At 37.7% G+C, this 24,021-nt stretch overlaps 1 protein-coding gene across 1 annotated transcript; it reads left to right on the top strand.

Annotated features, from left to right (window-relative positions):
• The first annotated feature begins 1,255 nt into the window (after positions 1 to 1,255).
• On the top strand, positions 1,256 to 20,622 carry acss2l (acyl-CoA synthetase short chain family member 2 like). The gene is made up of 18 exons (XM_017495847.3): positions 1,256 to 1,502; positions 1,649 to 1,844; positions 3,790 to 3,881; positions 5,709 to 5,812; positions 7,325 to 7,397; positions 7,589 to 7,664; positions 8,258 to 8,336; positions 9,195 to 9,332; positions 9,541 to 9,711; positions 9,863 to 9,996; positions 11,716 to 11,848; positions 12,018 to 12,074; positions 13,709 to 13,789; positions 14,640 to 14,748; positions 15,357 to 15,425; positions 16,469 to 16,645; positions 16,730 to 16,804; positions 19,103 to 20,622. The coding sequence occupies exons 1-18, from the start codon at positions 1,370 to 1,372 to the stop codon at positions 19,228 to 19,230; spliced, it is 2,025 nt and encodes a 674-aa protein (XP_017351336.1). The 5' UTR covers positions 1,256 to 1,369; the 3' UTR covers positions 19,231 to 20,622.
• Positions 20,623 to 24,021: the final 3,399 nt, after the last annotated feature.

The following is a 24,021-nucleotide window of genomic DNA, read 5'->3' as shown; positions in this document are numbered from 1 at the left end:
GATATTCATTCATTCATTCATTCAGTCGTTCGTTCATTTTTCTTTCTTTCTTTCTTTCTTTCTTCCTTTCTTTCAGTGGCTGGGAGCATATATTTAAGATAATTATTATGTATATTCTTCTTCCTTGCTTTCTTGTAGATGTAGGAGGTGTCATTCATTCATTCACTGAAAGAAAGAAAGAAAGAAAGAAAGAAACGTCCACATTTGCAAGTCGGCTCTATAAATTCCCCTAAAAGAGCCAACTTAATGAGCTGAATTATTTGCGAATGCCATCACTACATGTGCAATAATATGTAATAAGGAATTCATCCATTCATCAACTGATTGTTTATAATCAATAAACAATATCAGTTTAAATGCATTATATTTAACACGTTTGCCTTGCACCTGCAGGGTTGGGGGTGCAAAAAGAGTCGACTCTTGTTTCAGTGAGTCAGATCAGTAAAATGAAACTGAAAATAGTCGGAATTCCCATCTCTAATATATGTATATAGTGGAGTAGGCAAACAAAAGACAAACCTGATTAAAGGACTAAAAAATGTAGATATAGGGCAGTGTGTACTTTAATTTAATTATGGTGAAGTGTCAAAGTCTAGTTCTATGGTGGTTCCTTTTCCAGTGATGGACTGCACGTTAGCAGCAGATAAGTTTATACATGTTTACCTACGAAGTAAAGTTATATGGAAGACGAACCTGATAAAAGGTCCAAAGAATGTAAACATAAGGCAGTGTGTACTTTAATTTAATTATGGTGAAGTGTCAAAGTCTAATAGAATCTTGGAATAGTTTAGTTTTTGTAGGGAACTTATTATCATATCATTGTGTTAATATTTAACCCAAGCTGTTGTTCTAAAAAATAAAAAAAATGTAAAAAATAAATAAAAAAATGTAGGCCATGTTCCAAAGACAAAGCTCTCCTTCTCCTTTACTGGAAATTAAAGAGATAAGTGGGAAGGCATGTTATTCTCTCTCTCTCTCTCTCTCTCTCTCTCTCTCTCTCTCTCTCTCTCTCTCTCGCTCCCTCTCTCACTCTTTTGAGACACAAACCACAGCCTGTGTTCAGTGGTACCAGCCCTCCTTATCTTTCCCTCCCTCCTTCTATAATAGGATCAGAAGGAGACAGGCAACCCAGCCAATGAAAAAGTAGGAGTGTTAAAAGGACCCTGCTGATTGGTCAGTTAGGTCCTGAGCAGATTGAGGAAGTAAAATGACATCATGATGTGGAGGAAGGACTTATACTGACAGCCACAATAAACTGCTTCATAGTTCAAGTGCAGGGCAGTGCCCAGCTGTCAATGCTTTTGAGAGTTAAAGGAACAAGACGTTTGTAGTTATCAACTGCTTCCTCTTTTAGATCCATCTGAAAAACATGGTTGTTCCAGGGCTTCAAAACAAGGACGAGAGAGTATACTTTCCTCCAAAGGATCTGCAAATGGTGGCTCATATTCCTGATTTTAACTCATATCTTGCAATGTACAAAAGGTCCACTGAGGAACCTGAAGGTAAGTGAGCTAAGAAATAGCAGAACTGAAACCCAGGAAAACATGCATGCCATAAACTTGGGTCAAAATAAGCTGATGCATTGGTTTTGTGCTAGTGAGTGTTAGTTTATTATACAGTACGCCTTGACCAGTCTGCTAATCCACAGAGTTCTGGAGGGAGGTTGCACAGGAGTTTTACTGGAAGAAACCCCCCACAGGCCAAATGCTGCAGTATAACTTTGATATGACCAAGGACAAGGTTTACATCAAGTTCATGGAAGGAGCCAAAACAAATATGTGCTACAACGTGCTAGACCGCAACGTGCTGGACCGGAACCTGGGCGAGAAAGTTGCATACTACTGGTGAGCTTGCAGGTTTCTACATCACCCTCACGCCCTCATATCAGCGTTTCCACACAACTGTGTGAGGACAGCACTTCACTGTGAACCATGTAGCCACTGTTTTGGTAACTCATTAATGATCTTTCCATTCAATGAAACTGGCAAAACAACATTAAAATACCTGATATGGAATTAGGAATTTTGGGTACACAGTTTTTGGCACTGGTTTCACAAATGAGGGCCATTATTTATGTCTATACAAGTTTTTCAAGAAAATGCTCATTAAAACCAACATTAACATGGAAAACATGACAAATTAAGTTAATATATCTTATATACCTTATAACTAAAAGGATTAGGTGCGTAACTGTGTGGTTACTGTAACAAAGCTGTCTGTAAATAATGTCATATCTATAATAACTTATAAAACCTTTACCAGGAATACATTTCTATTAAGACTATTCATTTGAATGATGCATTTATCTAAAACCACTTAGAGTCAAAACAGGACACAAACGCAAACATTTAGCTGAGAATTAAGGCCCATCATTGACTCTGTGGAAGTCCTGGGATCTGACCTCACAGACGTCTTATGATTAGCTGAGAACCAATTCACAAACCGCGTTGTAATGCATGTATTTAAATAATAGCCACATTAGATATATAGATAGACATTAGATAGATAGATAGATAGATAGATAGATAGATAGATAGATAGATAGATAGATGGATACATATATACATACATACATACATACATACATACATAGGACAGGCAGAGAGACAGATAGACAGATTGATTGATAGATAGCGAGATAGATAGCCAGACAGACAGATAGAAATATAGATACATAGACAGACAGACAGAGAGACAGATAGATAGACAGATAGATAGATAGATAGATAGATAGATAGATAGATAGATAGATAGATATAGTGTTACTATTGTGTGTTATATACTACAATATCAATATAGCAATAATGGTCTTATGATGTGTACTAGTGTAATAAGTGTAATGTGTAATAATTGATCAATAAGAGGTATTAATGAACAGCTTAGACTTTGATATTGCTATCAGTCATCTTGTCATGCATCAAAAAATCATTGCGACTAAGCAAATATCAGTGTGATTAGTCATTAACCACGATCTGTTTTTGAGAGCATGGGCACAGCCTCTGTCCAACAATTCCCGGTTCTGTTTGAAGCTGCCTAGACAAATCTATGGCCCATGCAAGCAATACAGCTTAGTTCCCCGAAGCAAGCTCCAGGAGGGTTAATGACTTAGCAGCAATGCATAGTGATGCAACAGTCTAGCATTTGTATCCACAAGGTCATGTTCCATGGTACGAGACTGACATGTCATCATTTCCTGCTCACTCCGTTACTGGGACAGACAGGTGCGGTGACCCCCAAAAGACCAGAGCTAAGAATCCTCACCTACATTTCAATGGATATTTTCTGCTCTAGGCATGATATGATTGTAAATATTGTGTGCCTGGTTGTCTTACAGTGATAAAAATGACTCAGTCCAATGTGCAGACTGATGTTAGAGCCAATGCAAACAGCAAAGCTTTGAACAGGCTGAAGGCCATATTGTAATTCAGTCATTTGGCTGTCCTTTTAGCTTGTGCAATAAACATTTCAGTATTACAGACCAAACACATTGCTGACATACATCCAAATGTAATATGGATAAGGTAGCCAGAGAACGTGTTATCTTCTCTTTAAAAAGGGACATGGGTTTTTTTTTCTTTAGATAAACGATACTGTATTTACATAAGAAAAGGGGAAGAAATGTAACATTCAAGATTTAAGAAAGTGAATTAGATATGCATCCAGATTAGTTCCTTGTCCTATGTTTACTTAAGAGAGTTCTCCACAACTTTGTTGAAATTCATAAGGGCATAAAGTTGTACTCGTGGTGTTTATTTTTTCCTTATTGCTTTGTATTGATGCTCTTTGTAGGGAGGGGAACTCACCTGACCATCAGCTTACCATCACATACAACCAGCTTCTGAAGCAGGTGTGCAGATGTGCCAATTCTCTCAAGCAGCTGGGTAAGAGTCCTTCATCTTTATCCCTTTGTATGAGCATATGCTTGTCCATCAAGAAGTCAGTAGCTGTACTCTGTAAAACTTGACTGTAAAATTTATAGCAGTTGACTTGCAACTTACAATTGAGACAGGATACAACCGAACAGCGGAAGGTTAAAGGTCTTGCTCGAGGACACAACCATGGCGGCTTGGAAATGCGATCTCACATGTGTACTTTCTGATCTGTAGCTCCAAGCCTTAATCACAGAGCCACCATATCCTTCATCTAGCTTACTCCGATTCAACCACCTCTACTATCAAATTAACTCTTACTCAAAGACTAATTTTAGTGCTTTACGATAAACTTCTTTTTATAACTTTAGTAACGTCTTCTTACTATAAATTAAGTAAAGTGCTTTTCTAAAATAAAGGGCACAATCCAAAAAAAAAATTTCACCACAAATGGAATCCTTACCATTCTCACTCCCATCATTAAAGTTACATATCCCACTATGCATTGAATTTTCTGGTATTGTACATAAACCAATACACTGCTTAAATTTCCCAAACGTTTACAGCACAAAATAATACAACAGTAGTTTGCTGTAAAATAAATAGCAGTTATATTAAAGGAGCTATTCATCATTTATTAGAGCCATCACCTGCCTGAGAGGTAAACTACTATTGTGAAGAAAGCACTGGAAAAACCTTTCTGTCCCCCCAACTAACTCTGGAGGTGGAGTTCATTTCTGTCCTGGAAAAAATGTAAACAGAATCTGAAATGACAAAACTAATATCTATTACAAAATTGGAAAATGTTATTAAATATTGAAAATTTTCTTTTTTTTTAATTACATGAAATGAATGAATGAATGAATTTATTTTTTACATTTATACCAGAGCGCTGTTTAATTCTCAAATCTGATTATTAAGCAGACAGGTAGATACATTTCTATAACAACAAACTGAGGACTATTCACAAGTTTATAATAATGCGCTCATTCTAAAACAATATAGTTTGTTTAGTAACAACTAACTCAAAGGACTGGTAAGGTGGGGGGAAAAAACAGATACCTAAAAGTGTTATTTAACAAAGGAAAACTTATAATCATTAATATGGTGAAGTTTTCTGTAAGGGGACGTTTCTTTAAAATTCATGAAAGGGGTCCAGTGTAAGTTCATTGTAACTGTAAGTGAGGTGAAGAAAGAGGAAAAGAGAGTATGGTGATGGAATTACTGTTTATAGCTCCTTTAAAGTAAGTGATAACGGGAATTTGTTTTGCAGATGGTTCATGTAATTAGTGATTGGCAGTGGAGACGGTTGCAATTGCAGGTGATGTTTATTAAAACTCTAGCAAACAATCCAGAACGTGAGACAATAGCAAAGTCAAAAACAGGCAGAGATTCAGGTGAACAGCAAAACAAATAAACTAGGTAAAAGCCAACAATCAATCAACAATAAAGGCTCGGTAAGGCAGGCAAGACTACACTGAGTGTACTTTGTAATCGCTTGGATGCTTGTATGGGTATGTGTTTGCTTTTATAGGGTGATTGTGTCTGGGTGTGTGTAATCAGAACGGTGACTGGGAATGTGACAATGTGGGTGAGTGCTGGGAATCATAGTCCATGGCGGCCATGTTTGTAGGCCGTAGGGTGATCAGGGAAATGGAGTCTGGCCCCGAATCCAGAGCTGAAATGACAATTATATAGTACATTGTTAAAAATACGACATTAATAAATAAGAAATGCAATCGTGGGCTTATTGTTGTGGTATAAGTGGATTGGAAAAGAATCGCCTGAAGTGAAGATATGAAGTTTGATGGGTATGAATTGCATATTTCTCTGTTTCAGGTGTGAAGAAAGGAGACAGAGTGGCAATTTACTTGCCTATGATCCCCGAGCTTGTGTTCACCATGCTGGCCTGTGCTCGAATAGGGGCAGTGCATTCGATTGTGGTATGTATGCACCAGAATCTGTCATTTGCAGCAGGTTCTGCAAAGCAAACAGTATTATAGAAGCATGCTTTCTCTTTTGTGGAGCAGTACTGAGTGTATTTTCCTACTCTTCAGTAAAACCTGGACTACTTTTGCACTGCTTGACTAAAAAAAAAAATGTTGTTGAGAACCCTGTCAGGATCAACCACAAAATGATGAGCTTGTGTTTTTTTTTAATATTATTGTACTTGTGCATACAATACTGAATGATAGAAGTAGAATACTTCCACGTTTCATATGTTGTTAACCTGGGCATCGAGTATATGGCATAGTCCTCGGTCTGCTTCTGCCAGGACTATTTTTGCCATTAGGGTTCTTGTTCCAGGTTGCAGCTGAAGTTAAAAATACTTAAAGGCAACCTTCAAGGTTAATTTTAATGTCATATAAAGGTCTATTTTTGGGTTACTTGGATGTGAGGCCTCATTCCTGCCAGGCCATTGTCCTACTTTCTATAACTGAAACAAGCTTGAGATGCACTCTCTAAACGAACTATCTACATTTTCTCCTTATGCCAGTTGTAATTGAATGCATAAATGAATCATCAGATGTGAAAAAAAAGAATCAGATGCACTACATGTGAAAGCATTATGTGAAACAAAATAATTAAGTGTTAAATTCATATGAGACGTGTGTATTGCAAGCTATTTTAGCTTTTTGCCATGGCATTCTTGATATTGGGAATGCAATTTCCACTTGTGAAAGTTTTAGTTCCACTAGTAAAATTTCAATTCTTTATATCAAAATAAAAATTTACTAGTAAAAATTTAATATTTACTAGTGAAAAATGAAATTCTTACTAGTCCATCCATCCAGTTTCCATATGGCTTATCCTACACAGGGTCGCGGGGAAGCCTAGAGCCTATCACAGGAGACTCTGAGTACAATTCAGGGCACACCCTTTACAGGGTGCCAACCCATCACAGGGCACAATCACACACACGCACAGACACACTCACATACTACAGACAATTTGGAAATGCCAACCAGCCGACAACGCACATCTTTGGACTGGGGGAGGAAACCCCCGAATCACAGGGAGAACATGCACACACAGGGCGGAGGCAGGATTCGTGCTAACCTGGAAACGTGGAAACGTGTTAACCTGGAAATCAAATTCACGATATCAAGAAAGCCATGATTACAAGCTAAAATGGCCTGCCATACGCATGTGATTATTGGCATGTGAAGTCCGTGTGACCCTTCTGTATGGGAAGGGAACAGGGCACTCTGAGATTTATTCCATGTTATAAATGACAAGACTTCATACTGAGTCCTAAACCAAGTCTACAGCTCTGCTTAACATTACTGAAGACCTGGATGTGGGTTAAAGGAGATATTTATTAAACAGAATTTCATTACTTGTTGACATCAGACATCAGGTACAAAACATGCTGACCGTATACACTGAATGCTGACAAAAGTGTGCTTTTCTATTGCCTTGCTGTTCACTGTGTCACACTGTCCGTGCTTCAGTTTGCAGGGTTTTCTTCCGAGTCTCTGGCTGAGAGGATCGTGGACGCTCAGTGTAGCATCCTGGTGACGGCAGGTAACATACACACTGACACTGAGTCAACCTGAGTTTATCATCGTGTATTTATGAGGTGGTTATCTTCAGATACCACAAACAGTTGGACAACAATAGATAGGATGCAGTAAATTAGAGGCGTGCTCATGTAAAATAAAAAAAAAGTCTCTTTTCTTATTCTTTTATGCTTTTGTGTGTGTTACAACCTACAGACGGTGTTTACCGAGGAGATAAGCTGATCAACCTGAAGCAGATTTCAGACCATGCCTTGGAACACTGCCAAGAAAAGTAAGTGTCCTTCTTCTCCTTCTTCTTGATCTCTTTCAGCCGAATTAGCTTCTGTTTGGCCAAACCTGCCCTAACAAGCCACAGTCTGGGCCCATTAGCCGTACACCCTGCACCGTCTGCCTTTATGGAGACTTCTCAGTCCCACTCAGCCACTCAAAACCACGGCTACTGGTGACAAGTTGCCGGGCAACAGCACGGCAGCACGCTGGTTGTCATGGCGACCGGTGAACTAAAACGTACGTGCAGCTGAAGAGGGCAAAGAGATGAAATGTGAAAAAAGGAACGATGGTGAATAATCTAGTAGAAACTGTTCACTCTCATTAGATGTTGACACTCTGACTCATCAAACACTAAGATAAGTGGATGTTATGGCAAGATGACACATATTTCAATTCCACGCTGTACAAACTACAATTTGCTGACCTAAATTGCTGTGCCAGACATGATTAATCTCTTGCATCTCTTGGGTCTAACTAAATTGACCTGGAAGTGTGCTGGAGTAGCTGAGTCATAGTTTCATACATCATCTATTACCTTATCTCTATGTCTATCCCTTTCTGTCTTCTCTTATACTATCTCTCTGTATATCTCAGAAGCTCCTTTACAGTCCAGAAATGTCTTGTAGTGAAGCATCATGCCTTCAGGACATCTAATACCTGCAATAAGCTTCAGGTTGGTCTACCTGTAATGTTTTTTGTTGTTGTTGTTGTTGTTGTTGAAAAATGTTGCAAGATTGAATATAACACCTCCAAATTATTACAAACAGGGTGTAATACATCTTATATCTACTCATACGTATATTAGGGTTTTAATGCAATGAACCTGTATCTTATCTGTATCTGTTTATTGCTCCAAATGTTCATATCTGTATTTGTATTCAGATTTAACCTGAAGTGGGTGTGGCCAAGATGTGAAGTGTTGTTTTTTTTTTTTTTAAATGAATTATGAATCCTACCACTTTGCCCCTGGAAACACTGGAAAACACAGGAAAAACCCCAAAGGGAGAAATGACGTCACTGTCTGCATGATTTGTGAACTGGTCTAAACTAGAGATGTGTCTGGGATTGGTCTTTTAATCTTACTCACACAGTTATTACTTTTTGTTTATACCTGCCGGCAATATTTTCGAACTCATTTAATCAGCTCTACTGTATTTCCCAAAATATAAACAAACTAATAGCTTAATGTAAACCACCAGGACCTTGACCAGGCAGTTACTAAGGATGAATTAATGAACACTGTACATGCACCTGATGTTCATGTACATGGTCTTTGTTCCACTAGCTTCAAACCTGCAAAAACCTCCCACTTGCCTGAATTTTTTTTTTTTTTTTTTTGTCGTGTCCTTTGGGAACCCAGTCCTGATGTACACTTCTAATTCTTACTAGAAAAAAATCTGTATTTATATCCAATTAGAACACATTATATGTATGTTGAATCAGTATGTTCATTCCAAATAACGTACTCATATTCGTTTACATCCTTATATGTGTGAATTTATGCATGTTTGTCTGCATCCCTGTGTTACAGACACCATGGAATGCAGAGTGTGATGTCTGGTGGGACGATGTTATGAACGGTGTATCAGAGGAGTGTGAGCCTGAGTGGCTGGATGCTGAAGACCCACTCTTCATCCTCTATACCAGCGGGTCGACCGGCAAACCCAAGGCAAGGGACAGTCGCTTTTTATTTACGATCTACAGCACTGAAAACTGTATGCAGGAATCATTACAAATAGCCAGCTAGTTTTGCATTGACTAGAGATGACATTGTGACAAAATGACAACAATACCATGGTAACTACAGTATGTGTCAAATAACATTACATGCTTAATATGTCTAGATTATAGCTAATTGTTTTGCTGGTGTCTCATAGGGAATACTGCACACTATTGCTGGCTACCTGCTGTACACTTCTCTTACATTCAAATACGTCTTTGATTATCACCATGATGACGTGTACTGGTGCACAGCAGACATTGGCTGGATCACAGGCCACTCCTACATCACATATGGTCCATTAGCCAATGGGGCGACCAGTGTGCTGGTAAGTCTTTTAGCCATGCTTTGTTTTGTCTGCATTCTTTTCTCCAAGTAGGTTTGGTTGATTTAATTACAGTGTGGTTAGTCCATATAATCAGTTGTCTCTCTCTGTGTGTGTGTGTGTGTGTGTGTGTGTGTGTGTGGACTTGTGGTAGTTTGAAGGCATTCCAGTCTACCCCCACGAGGGCAGGATTTGGGAGATCATAGAGAAGCACAGAGTGTCTAAGTTTTACACAGCACCCACTGCCATCAGGCTGCTCATGAAGTTCGGGAGCGAGCCACTGCAAAAGTGAGTGTAGTATCCCTATACACTTTTGTACACACACCTGTCAGGATATAATCCATAATGCTGGGGAAAATCTGACCATTTATACCATTTCAAAGATCTTTGTGGATAGTCACTCTGTGGATAAGTATGAAACAACCAAAGTGTAAAGACGGTCTATGCTGCATGGTAGCCAGATTTTATGTAAGGTTAAATGCATTTGTTCCTCTGATCCAACCAAAAGGTCCTCCTGTGCATTACGTCATTTTGAGGTTTTAAAACAGCATGCGAAATCGTGACTAAATCAGGAAATTGGTGGTCAAGTGTGAGGTGATATGCATAGCATAACATAACTACAGTGTACACAGTGTATACAAGTGTAAATAAATCCATAAACTCTTCCTGAGACACAATTTAGCTAGATATGATAACAAGGCATTATAGAGCAATAAGAAAGGGGCATTTAGCATGATGAAAGAGGACCTTCCAAAGACAAAATTTCCCTTTAAGTCTTGAAATAGCAAAAATTTAGAACACGAACTTGCAAAAATGTGCGACCTTTGGACGCACGCTGAGAACACGTGAAAACCCACATGCAGATTAGCTCAAATTCAGGACCCTGGAACCATGAGGTGAGAATTTTACCCACTGCTCATCATGCCACCCAGAAATGATACAGGCTATGCTTCAATACATGGCCTTGAAATGGAAAGCAGTTCAAAATCAGGGAAAGTAACCAGAAGGTGTTTGGAGATTTTGTGACTAGTCTTTACATTGATCCCAATTTAATAATAATCCCAATAATCAGGAAGTCTGTAATTTTATATGATTCCCAGCCTAGAAGACCTGACAGAGCAGATTGCACATCATACTCAAATGATGCCTTTTTTCATGACAATGAAATCTGTGCAATTCAGATTTCAGAACAGACTGCTAGTTATTTCGACACTCTCTTAAGAGCTTCCCCAAACTCGGAGCCTGTTAGGCGGCTGTGGTTAAAGCAGTAATCAGTACTGCAGTCTCTGATGTAGGCTTGAACTGGAACTCACTGGATTTCGTGGCATGACGAGTTCACTGGGTTCATTCACCAGTTCTCTGCTTCCAGAAGAGTGGCACTGATGCCATCTACTGGAGACAAATAGGGAATACAAATGGAGATTGTTGAGATGTTCTAGCACAAAAGGCTCTCATTAGTCCTATTTCTTTTTACTATATTAACTTGTACTTGTTGATTTATTAATAAATTCTAAATTAGACTCATCGGCCAGTTGATGTGGTATAAAACGAGTAAAACGATTTAGACCATGCTGTTATAGGAAATGAATCAACTTTAAGGTTGGAACAGAGACTTTGCTTTGCATTGGGCTTCATTACACCAGCCCGGTGTTGATTATTTTCCTATAGAAGCACATCCAAAGTGTTTAATTCCTTACCTAACTAATTAAGGTACATAAACTGTCATGTACAGATTACGTGTGGATACATAAATCTCAATAACAGAATGTTTTAAATTATGCACTTTGTATTATGTTTCCTACTTACGTTGCTTACATAAGTAGCTTAGCCAGTTTTTTTTTTTTTTTAAAATTATATCAATTCACAATGCCCTCTTTGAAACTACTACAACTGATGTCTGCAGTTATTATGATCTACAATTCCTCAGACCGTCTAAAGGCTCATTAATATTATCACAATCACTGATCTCTGAAATTATTTCACGGCATCCTACTCTGTCTGTTTCAGATATGATCTGTCATGTTTGCGTGTTCTGGGGACTGTAGGAGAGCCCATAAACCCGGAAGCCTGGCTCTGGTACCATGACGTAGTGGGTCAGGGTAGAAGCCCCATAGTTGACACCTTCTGGCAGACTGAGACGGTAAAATAGTGTATATTTAAGAACAAAAAAACAAAAACAAAACCATTTTTTTATGATCATCTAGCCAAATGTCAACAAAAGACCCAAATGGGTAAGAATTGTAACACGTTGATTGTGTTTGACTAATAAAATGAATCATTTAGTAAAAAGTTGTGTATTTGGTCTTTAGGGAGGTCATGTTCTGACTCCATTGCCTGCAGCAACACCACTGAAGCCAGGATCTGCAGTAAGTCTCTTCAAGCAAATCCATATAGTTTTTTTCAATTAGATTTAAAACAAGGTAATGAGAAATGATTGCTTGGTCGGGTTCTTTACTGGCACAATGAATTCCCTTTATTATTATCAACAAATTTAGTCCGGAATCTTCAGTCTGGGATATACAAGCATATATCGAACGATATTTTATGTTGTGTGTAGTGTTTGTGATGTTATACAGTGTGTAAGAAATCAAACATGACAGGTGTGTGCTCCTATAAGAAAATAATCAACAACAGGGTGGTGTTCCTGATGCAAATAGTTACTGTTACCATACCAAAGATGAATATATTCCTTATATTCCTTTTATACTCTTATTTATTAAAGAACACATCATACCTTTTTTATCCATTTAGAGTTACCTTTAAAGTTGTGAAACAAGTTCCTGTTACCACATTTTTTTATTAAACAGTTGTTTCATAATCAGCCTCTCATTTTTTCTCTCTCTCTTGCCTTTAGTAAATGATATAGCTTGTAATATTACTAAAAAAGAAATGAAAAGCCTTCCATCTGAAAGCTTTACCTCAGAATGGTACAAAGTGCTGACACTCCCTTCAATAATGCTAAATTTTTGGATTAATAAATGACATTTCAACTGTATAAACCAGATGTATAAGACATTTCAACTCAAGACCAGAGTTTACTGCTCTTTATAGTATTTTTTTTTTTTTAATGGGGAAACATTTAATTTCATTATTTTTGAAGGCATCTTTGCTCTATTGCATTACTTTGCATGTGCCTAAGACTTTTGCACAGTGCTGTATCTCAATAACTTGACTAAGACATTATTTTGACTTATTATTTCAAGATTCTATCTAGTTATTTTGACTTATTAAGGCAATATTAATTAGTACATTACTATGTCAATATTTTGACTTGTATTTTTTATGTCATTATTTTAATTTACTATCCTTACTTTGACTTAGTATCTTGTAAGTTGGATTTAACCCATAAATTTGACTTAGTATGTCATTATTTTTAATTGAGTAAGCTGTTATTTTGACATAGTAGCTCATTATTATTGCTATACTGTATATAAGTTGTTATTTTGACATAGCTCATTATTTTGACTTACTATCACATTACTTTAATTTAGTAGCTTGTTATTTCTAGGTATTATCTAGCTATTTTTGACTTATTAAGCCATTATTTTGAATTAGTATCTTGTTTTTTTCACACTTTTTTTTTTAGGGCTGGGTGAATTGTTCTTCCAATTTAAATATATCTTTAATATAAAAAGACTTAACCATGAAGCTAATTAAATGACTGATATAATTGTTTGACATCTAATCCGTTATATGTCACTATGTATTTTTTTCTGACAGTGTGAGGTCTCTCTATGTTTGGTCTAAATGGATTTTTTAAAAATGAAACATGCAAATGATGGGTGTTGTAGAAGTAAAGATAGTTTGTGATAATAATAGTATAATAGTATGTGCACAATAGTATGTGTATAAAATAACATAATAGTTTGTGATAATTGCTCATGGTAAGAATAGCATGTTCTCACATAGACCAACCTGGCTGACAGTGATTTATTGTGTGGGATGTAAATGAAGCCATTGCCATACGTTTGAAATGTTCTGTTTTTTGTGTATTGTGCAGACGTTACCGTTTTTCGGTGTGCAGCCCACAATCCTGAACGAGCACGGAGAGGAGCTGGAGGGAGAGGCTGAGGGCTACCTGGTGAGAGGCTCATAGCTCACAACCCAGCTTAGCTTTCATGTAAAACGATACAGATTAAGACCTAGAGCAGGCAGAGCTGATCCTGAATTAGAAGAAATGAGACACAGAAAAGATGCATGAACATCCCCCATTCTTACACCATATGTGGTTTATGTTTTAAAATTGCTGTCCCATCCTACTGTATATTTCATTCAAATTGTAACGCATGCATGTTAATGTGTATCACGCTCTGTGTTCGGCACATAAAATTCCACTTCTTTGTTACTAAAGTAGAGTACAGTAGAGTGACATGGCAAATGATACTTTTCATGAATATAACTTTTGTCTTAAAGTATAAAAGCTCATTAGAGAATGATGAAAAGGTAGAAGGGACACCAATTTGACCAGAAGCACCTTTAATGGAAATGTATAAATCAATGTAAGCTAGCTAGCCAACTAGCTGATGGGCTATAAAATGAGTGTAGATTCTTTGGGATATATTTCTGCTAGTGGAGTAAAAATGAACAGAACGTTTGGCCATATGAATATGTCTGAAATGTTAGTTACTCTATATTGATTTCTTGTTTATAGAACTTTTGTCTGAAAGCATTATTGCACTCACAATTGTGCAGTTATACCGAGCATTGGCACAGCTATGATGATTAGCTACGGCACTCGTCCCGTGCACTTGTGCCTATGCCGGATCACAGCCATACCGGTATTCAGTATAACCACACTCTTGCTTGTGCCACATTTCTTAAATATCTTCTCACATCAAGCAATCACTTTACTAAATAGTGTCAGTAACACAGGAGTAATGGAGACTGTTTGAGGCCTCCTTTTAATTCCAGGTTTGATTGTATGATTCCAGGTTTTCCGGAAACCTTGGCCAGGCATCATGCGGGGCATCTATCAAAATCAAGAACGATTCCAGAACACTTACTTCAAAAAGTTCCCAGGGTTTTATGTGACAGGAGATGGTAAGTGTAGCTAATGTGATGCCAACCTGATGTGAAGTGGAGGTACTGTTACCACCCAGAAGCTGAATATTTTCCAATAACTGCACACTTCAAAACATTTTATTCCTCTTATACCATAGCAATGTCTTCTTATACCACAGCAGTACTAATATTTTATTAGTATTATTAATGAAAGACTCATTGTAGTTACATTTAACTCAATTGAGGAACGTCCATGAATCAGCTTCCTGTTTTCACTTATATACTGTAAACTGCAGACTTTCCTTTACTGAGAAACTACAAAAGGAAAGGTCACCCTAAAGACTTTCCCTTGGTCGGAAAACGTAAATGAGCAACTTGACCTCTGTTGGAGGTAGAAGTGTTGACACCTTCTAACCAGTCAGATTTGAGAATTCACTAGTGCTGTGGAAGGAATAATAATAATTAACAATGTTGCTTACATATAGAAGCTTCTTCATATTATATACTTTTTTAAATGCAACCTCACCTACTTGAGTAGAGCATAGTGCTGTATGACCTTCTGGTGTTGTATTTCTTTGGCACCGTGCTGCAGTACAGAGGTGTCAGAGTTGCGCTGACACTGTCTGTGCTGTGTTCTTTAATTTCAGGATGCAGGAGGGACAAAGATGGCTACTACTGGATCACCGGCAGAATAGATGACATGCTCAATGTCTCAGGTGAGGGTTAGACGTTTAAGATCACGTATATCTGCTGGGATTACGTTTTGGGCTTTTTTAAGTGGTTGAGTCTATGTGGGTTCGAGACATGAGAGTTTTAAATCAGTTACAAAACAGTACTAGAATTTTGTTACGTTGTATTTGCTAACAAAGATAATAGGAAGTCTGGCTCCAGCTCAAAGTTGTGGGAGGAACAGAATTCGGTTTGAAGCCAATTTTATGGTTTGGTTTGGGGTATGTTTAACGATGTTAGACCTAAAATAAAGGCTGTTTTCTACATAGACTACTCCTTGCATTTGCAACATAAACTTTCTGCATTTTTCGGAAACTTAAATGACAAATCATCCATATTCAGTGCATCCGTAACTATTTTTAATGAACCAGAATAACAAGATTCTTCTTCTTGTCATGATACATTGAATGCCAAAGTTGAGTCAGTACTTTTGTCTAAATGGCGAATGAGCTCTCACATGATTTCAATGGGGAAAATGTCATAGTATTCAATATTTTTAAAACTTGCTTCCATGGTACAATCCAGTGGATCGGATCTTGTGATAGGTTTTTCCCCAAAGTGGGGTGATCCTGGGCTAGTATAATGAATGGGTGGGGAAGCCACTCCACTTGCCTCCCCATTGAGCCAGGCCAGAGCATTATTAATAGAGTTTGTTATTTACTTAAACACACCCTTATTGGTGATAGAAAATGGTAGCATGTTATATTTATATGTTATGTTTTAATTTTTGTTACTGATTTGTCCAACATTTCAAATATGGCCTCTTTCCGGTTTCCATATTTCCACATTCCCAGTTTTATTTAATATACTCATGATGAATAAGCATCGACTGAGTAAAAATCGGTCTTGATTTTAGAAAAACAAGTTGGTTTTAAAATAATAACAGTTATTTTGTAATGGACTTGGATATTTGGACCCTACTATACTATGTGATCATCTGTCAATCCAATAATTCATAAATGGTAGGAACAAACACAATAGCTTGTTAATAACTGTGACATGCAAATTTACAAATCTGGTTAATCTCCAGGCCACTTGCTGAGCACAGCCGAGGTAGAGGGAGCGTTATCAGAACACCCAGCTGTGGCTGAAGCGGCCGTGGTTAGCTGTCCTCACACCGTGAAGGGCGAATGTCTCTACTGCTTCGTCACGCTTAAGGACAGCCAGGAATTCAACCACAAACTCAAGGAGGAGCTCAAGAGGAAAGGTGAGAGACTGCTTAGAGCACTGGTTTGGGATTTATAGCTCTTCTGATTTCAATGCCACAAATTGAATTTTTTTTGCTTGACAGTGAGAGAGAAGATTGGCCCGATAGCCACCCCAGATTTCATCCAGAATGCCCCAGGCCTCCCCAAAACCCGCTCAGGTTTGATCAGTTAATCTTCTTCCTTTTCTTTTCTTTTCTTTTTGATAGATCAGAAACTGGATTCTTAACCCTCTTGTTCTGTTCACTTATCAGTGGATGTCCCATTTAGCCTGGTCATATCTTTGAACTGGCATGTTAATAAGTCCTGAAGTATTTAATTCCTCTTATGCCACAGCGCTTTGGCAATGCTAAAGGTTTTATTTATTAAAGAACAACACATTTACAAACATGCTTTTATCCCTTTATAGTTATATTAATTGTTGCGGAATGTTCATGAACAATTTAGTTCCATTTATCGCTTATGTTTTAACAGCTACAAACAATTGTTCTTTCAGCAGTCTCTCTTTTTTCTCTCTTGAAATTTTGTTGTGCAGCTTGTCACATTACTGAGCAACCACAAACCTACAGGAATATTCCCTATATCAATAGCTTTACCTTTGACACCGTTGATACTCCTTCCACAAATGCTAAACAAACATCTCCTCGGGAAACCTCACAATATCAACAATTACACTTGCTTTTAAAATCTGTTTATGTGGAGTGTCCACCATACCATATACAGTGGTGCTTGAAAGTTTTTGAACCTTTTAGAATTTTCTACATTTCTGCATAAATATGACCTGAAACATCAGATTTTCACACAAGTCCTAAATGTAGACAAAGAGGACCCAATTAAACAAATGAGACAAAAATATTATACTTGCTCATTTATTAATTGAGGGAAATGATCCAATTTTGCATATATGTGAGTGGCAATAGTATGTGAACCTTTGCTTTCGGTGTCTGGTGTGACCCCCTTGTTAAGCAATAACTGCAACTAAACATTCCCTGTTACTGTTGATCAGTCCTGCACATCGGCTTGGAGGAATTTTAGCCCATTCCTCAGTACTGTTCAGCTTCAACTCTGGGATGTTGGTGGATTTCCTCACATGAACCACTTGATTCAGGTTCTTCCACAACATTTCTACTGGATTAAGGTCAGGACTTTGAGTTGGTCATTCAAAAGCTTTAACTTTATTCTTCTTTAACCATTCTTTGGTAGAACGACTTATGTGCTTAGAGTCGTTGTCTTGTTGCATGACCCACTTTCTCTTGAGATTTAGATCACAGACAGATGTCCTGACATTTTCATTTAGAATTCACTGGTATTATTCAGAATTCATTGTTCCATCAATGATTGCAAGCCGTCCTGGCCCAGATGCAGCAAAACAGGCCCAAAACATGATACTACCACCATCATGTTTCACGAATGGGATAAGGTTCTTATGCTGGAATGCAGTGTTTTCCTTTCTCCAAACATAGTGCTTTTCATTTAAATAAAAAATTCTATTTTGGTCTCATCCATCTAAAAACATTTTTCTGTAGCCTTCTGGCTTGTCCAAATGATATTTAGCAAACCGCAATTGGGCAGTAATGTTCTTTTTGAAGAGCAGTCACTTTCTCCTTGCAACCCTGCCATGCACACCTTTGTGATTAAGTGTTCTCCTGATGGTGGACTCATGAACATTAGCATTAGCCAATGTGAGAGAGGCCTTTAGTTGTTTAGAAGTTACCCCGGGTTCCTTTGTGACCTTCTGGACTATTACACATCTTGCTCTTGGAGTGATCTTTGTTGTGGAGATTGTTACCCTGGGGAGCGTAACAATGGGCTTGAATTTCCTCAATTTGTACACTATCTCTCTGACTGTGGATTAGTGGAGTCTAAACTCTTTACAGATGGTTTTGTAACCTTTTCCAGCCAACTCTTTCTCAGGTCCTCAGAAATCTCCTTTTGTTCATGCAATGCCATACACTTCCACAAACAAGATCAGATCCTTGATCTTTAAATAAAACAGGGCACTCACTCATGCCTGATTGTCATCCCAGAAAACACCTGACTCTAATTTCATTGTCAAATTAACTGCTAATACTAGAGTTTCACATACTTTTGCCACTCACAGATATGTAATATTGGATCATTTTCCCTCACTAAATAAATGACCATGTATAATATTTTTGTTTCATTTGTTTAATTGGGTTCTCTTGGTCTACGTTTAGGTGTGAAAATCTGATTTCAGGTCATATTGTTGCAGATATATACAGAAAATTTTAAAAGGTGCACAAACTTTCAAGCACCACTGTAAATATGATAAAGTATCAGAATGATACCATTAATATAAACTGGTGACTTGCCTTGGATCTGGAACTACTCTCAAAGCTGCTGTTAGAAGAAAAATAATAATCAACACCTTCTGGCCAATCAGATTCCAGATATAAACAGTGCTGTGGTATGAATTCTTAAATTATTTTACTCTCTAGGGAAGATCATGCGGCGTGTCCTGAGGCAGATCGCCCGCAATGAGAAGGACCTGGGTGACCTTTCCACTCTGGCTGACCCCAAAGTTGTGGAAGTGCTCTTCAGTCAGAGGTGTGAAGCAGCAGCATGAGAGCTTCACACCACTTCATGCCTTTCCAACTGGACCAGGAACAGTTTTAATAGAAGAAAACTTTCACACTGGTCTGTAGTGGGTTAGCTGATCCTAAATTAGAAGCAGATGGACATTTCTTTCACCTTATCTGTGATGGATTTTAAGTTTACTTCCAGCATTGATCTAAAAATTTGCACACAAGAAGGCACTAGGATGATTTTGATTGAATCACAGTAGTTTCTGAACTAACTGTTTGTGTGTTCCTTTATCTCAAGGAGGTAGACCCAAACAGAGAGGTCATTGATAGATATTCTTGCCTTTCCATTGGCTCAAGAGTCTGACAATACCCCCTTTGTTTGGGGTTGCCTACTAAAGAACAACTATATTTATTTTATGTTATGCTGCACCCATTTACTTTCCAAATAAAGACAGACATGCATTTTGACAGGTCAACTAACCAACAGAGAAAAATTCCCAGGAGGTGTTTTTTCTAGCAATAATTTTATACTGTATATCTAATTGTGTTTGCACCCTTGATACACCTGTAGCAGGTCTTAGTCTATAGCATATTCACGAGGCCTGACCGTTGCTGTTCTCGGACTAGCCAGTATCCAATATGATGCATTTTGATAGTCAAATAAGCTGTGAACCTAGTTCATGGTGACACCACAGAATACGACTGAGGTCGTACGAGGTCGTATGAGTATCAACTCATAATATTTTTGGGTTTATTTCCAAGCCATGAAAAGATAAGCAGAAGCCTGAAACAATGAAACTAGCCATTTCAGTATCGTATAGCATTATAGTATATGCATATCCAGTTACAATATAATATCCGGTAAATATAAAAGAAACAAAATAACAAATTAGACAAAATTACGAAATAAAAAACTATCTACTATGAAAAAATGTTATTTAAAGGTTTATTGTTTATGATTAAGCTTCTAATTAAGATAATGAAATGTAAACTGGTGATTGAATACCATAATGAATGCAGATGGGGTGGATAGTTGCTGCACAGATTATGATACTTATATGACTATAAGTTTTAGATCCAAAATATCGTCGCTCTCTTTGTTCTTGAATCGGGCACAAGGTCCTATTATTCATATTTAAGGCTCTTAATTTACTGTCTCTTACATTATGAATTATCTTCATTGACATAACACCTCTACACACTTTAGGCCTTCCTTACTGTTCTTGAATCTTGATTAAAGTATTAATCTGATCACTCGCAAGACTCTAAAACAGCAGACCCATTGATTTAAAGCTTGTACAGTATACTCTGATGGTGGAATGTATTCTGTTTAAATTAATTCATTTGAATTGTTTTCTAACTTGCTGCTTTAATGCGGTAATGCACATTGGATTAATGTCCTATATAAATAAATGTACTTACTTACTCAGCAATGTGTTGTCCTACTACGTCTTTTTAACCTAAAAGTTGTCTGTATTACCTAAGATACCCTTACCCTTGTGAGACACCACTATCTTCATATGAGAACATAACATAACATTATAGTCAGCTCAGAATTACTGGCACCCTTAGTAAAGATGTATATATATATATATATAAAGGTTATTAAAAGAAGACCCACCTTTTTTTAGTTCAGTAGCTTGGTTCCATCCAGGGTGTATTTCCGTCTTGCACCCAGTGTTCCCAGGGTATGCTCCAGGTCCACCCTGACCAAGATAAAGTGTTTACTGAAGGTCAGTGAATGAATGAATTTCCAGGAGCATCTATCAAAACATTGGAGATTAATTGTTCCCATATGGAAACACCACACAGTACAGGGTTAATAATAATAATAATAATAATAATAATAATAATAATAATAATAATAATAAAAACCCCAGTCAGGGACACATCTCTAATTGAGACCAATTATTGTAACGTGCATTTAGAAGTGCACTGTGAAAAATTGGCTGGAATTTGTACAGTAATTTACTAGCAACATAAACAACTGTAAACTGCAAGAGTTTTAAGCAAATGACTCGTTCTATTAAAACGATGCAGTAACAAGATAACAAGTTCTGGTGGCTCCATGGTTAAGGCTTTGAGTTACAGTTAAGGTGGTCGTGTATTCAAATCCCAGCTCCGCCAAACTACTATGGTTGGGTCCTTCAGCTCAATCATATACTGCATTAACTGGAAGTTGCTTTGTTTAAAACGCATCAGAGATATTACAGTACTTTATCTGTAAATACAGTTACACAAGTTTATTGATCATCTTTACAGTACTCTATTGGAAACCCCGTTGGCATAAATGAATGCTAAATTTATTCATTTTTTTATTACAGTGTGGCAGGATGCAAGTAAAATCAATATGTTTATTACAGGCAAGGCAGAAATCATCACCATCATAGTCCACAGCAGAGGCTGAAACACAGGGAGATAGTATTAAAAACCTAACATCCATATACATAAATAATAAACAGACACAAGGTCAAAACTGTGAAAACAAGCAAGTTCTATGGAGCATGAAAACAAGAAGAAGAAGAAAAAAAACAGGAAACAAGGAAATGCATAAAGAAGGCTCAGAAAAGTTCATGCATGCAAGGAAACGTCGCAGCAACAGTGAAACTAATTAGGAACCTAAGCAGAAACAGGTGGAGACAGTTGGGATTAGTGGACATGACAACACAATGGGGCAAAGACAGGACCAGGAAGTGAAAATAAATGTCACAGTAAGAGCACGGGCTGTGCTGCTGGTGGAAACAAAAGCACCATGCTCTAAGGTTATTTACTTACTCAAGCTTTCTTTTATGCAAACACAGTCTTACCTAACAATTTCTCCCTCTATTTACCTCCCTCTCCCACTCTCTTTCTGTCGAGCCATGCGTGATTTTATGGAGATGCCAGTGATCGTGATCCTTTCTGCTCTCCGGACCTGCCTGATCCGTTCGGATGCCCTACCTCTGGATGGAGCTCTCATCAACTCCAATTCCACATGGACATTCTCAGTGTGGTTGCTGGGACTACGCTTGCTACTATGGCCCTGGGAGTGCAATTACCACATGTAATTTTGCACTCGGGTCGCCTTTGAACAGTGGACTAGTTCAAAACATATTCTTCATATAAAAACCATAATGAGCTTTCCTTTGCTTTTACACTCTGTTGTTACCCAGGTGAGGATGGGCTCCCTTCTGAGTTTGGTTCCTCTCAAGGTTTCTTCCTCATATCATCTTAGGGAGTTTTTACTTGCTACCGTCGCTAACAGCTTGCTCAGTAGGCTTAAATTCACACATTTAAAATCTGAATCCTGTCTTTATATGTTTCTGTAAAGATGCTTTGAGACAATGTTCATTGTTAAAAGCACTATACAAATAAAACTGAATTGAATTGAATTGAATTAAGGTTGAGGGACTGTAAGAGCCAGAATTCACACACTGTACTAACAGGGCTGATATTTCTACATATTGGGGGTTTTTCCCCAGTGTTTTGGGAGCCTAGCGTTAGGGTTTATTAAAAAACAACTCTAGTCAGACCCCATGTCCACAGATAGTGGTCAGGATACAGATAGTGGTATTGAGTTACACCCCTAATAATCTCTAACACAAGAGAAGCACTACTTATTTTATGTTGCAATGTGTTTATGGTGCAAAAGGAAATATGACCGGACCATTACTCACCATGTGTTCATAATATCTTAAAGAAAATGATACAGATATTTGCATTATGCTGCAAAACCAGCGTTGATATTCGACCCATAAATTGCACAGCTTCATCACGATCCTTCTGATCTTTAGCTTCTGTCTTTGCAGTGACAGCTCTAATGCCACATGCTCTTAATGATAACATCAACTTAAAACAAGATAAGATATGGACATTAAGTGCCCTGAGTCCCTGTCTTTCTCTTCCCCTTTCTCTCATCTCACTCGTTCTCCATCTAGACTAAATGCCTGTATGGGGTGGCTTTTGTAAAGAGCATTTGCAGGCAATAAAAGATTTTACAAGTCACCATAGACCAGGCAAAGGTCATGCCTTTGATAGAAACATCGTGTAGAGAAACACTTTGCAAGCATGATCTAAATATATTCCGTGATGATGAACTCCCTGATATTATCAGAGATACTTATGTTTAAAATCTTTGTAGGGTAACGTCGTATGTTTTCAGTGCTCAACATTGAACAGTACAACGTGAAAGATTTAAGTGAAATCTTTCCCTTAATCATTCACGAGGTAAGATTCCTAACCAGTCTGACACAGCAAGAAAAAAGAGAGAGAGGAGTTTGGGTTGTGCCATGGTCAGCCAGACTAATTATTAACAATGCAGAGCAAGATAAAATTCTATTAAGCATAATAATTAAAAATTCAAAGATATTGGATGAATATTAGCTGCTGGACCTGACAGCTTTCAGGATTCCACCATGTCTGATTGCTGTTACGGGATTTTCTGAACTGGGAAACTGAAAGAAAAGAGCATGCGTTAAAAATCCACCAATGTCACTATAAAAATAAGAGTTTCTATTCGGAATAAAGGACACTAATGTTATACAATCCAATTTCCACTTATTCAATTTGCAAAGGCAGGCCGCAGATTCTTATAGGATCACGTCTCAGTGGGTATGCATGTGTTTAACTGGAGATTAGACTTATTAAAATAATGCAGGCAAACTTAGATGTTGATATTAAATAAGGCTTTGCTATTCAATTAAAACAGACATTCCACCAATGCCACTTTGCGTAAGTGCTCAATTCAGTGGATTGGGAACAGCAAGACAAGGCAATCCGATAAGCCGGGAGATTTGTTTGCATAAATGAGATAAACTCATTGAATTGCATCTGCTCACAAGTGAGCTAGGGAG

This window comes from Ictalurus punctatus, chromosome 20 (assembly GCF_001660625.3).
Source record: "Ictalurus punctatus breed USDA103 chromosome 20, Coco_2.0, whole genome shotgun sequence".
NCBI classification, from domain to species: Eukaryota; Metazoa; Chordata; class Actinopteri; order Siluriformes; family Ictaluridae; genus Ictalurus; species Ictalurus punctatus.
The sequence above is the reverse complement of the archived record's forward strand: the minus strand, read 5'-3'. Positions and strand labels throughout refer to the sequence as shown.

Coding starts and splice junctions, on each gene's coding strand:
- acss2l (XM_017495847.3), top strand. CDS start 1,370: ATGGTTGTTCCAGGGCTTCAAAACAAGGACGAGAGAGTATACTTTCCT. Junction 1,503..1,648: donor GTCCACTGAGGAACCTGAAG/GTAAGTGAGCTA, acceptor GCTAATCCACAG/AGTTCTGGAGGGAGGTTGCA. Junction 16,646..16,729: donor GGAGGAGCTCAAGAGGAAAG/GTGAGAGACTGC, acceptor TTTGCTTGACAG/TGAGAGAGAAGATTGGCCCG.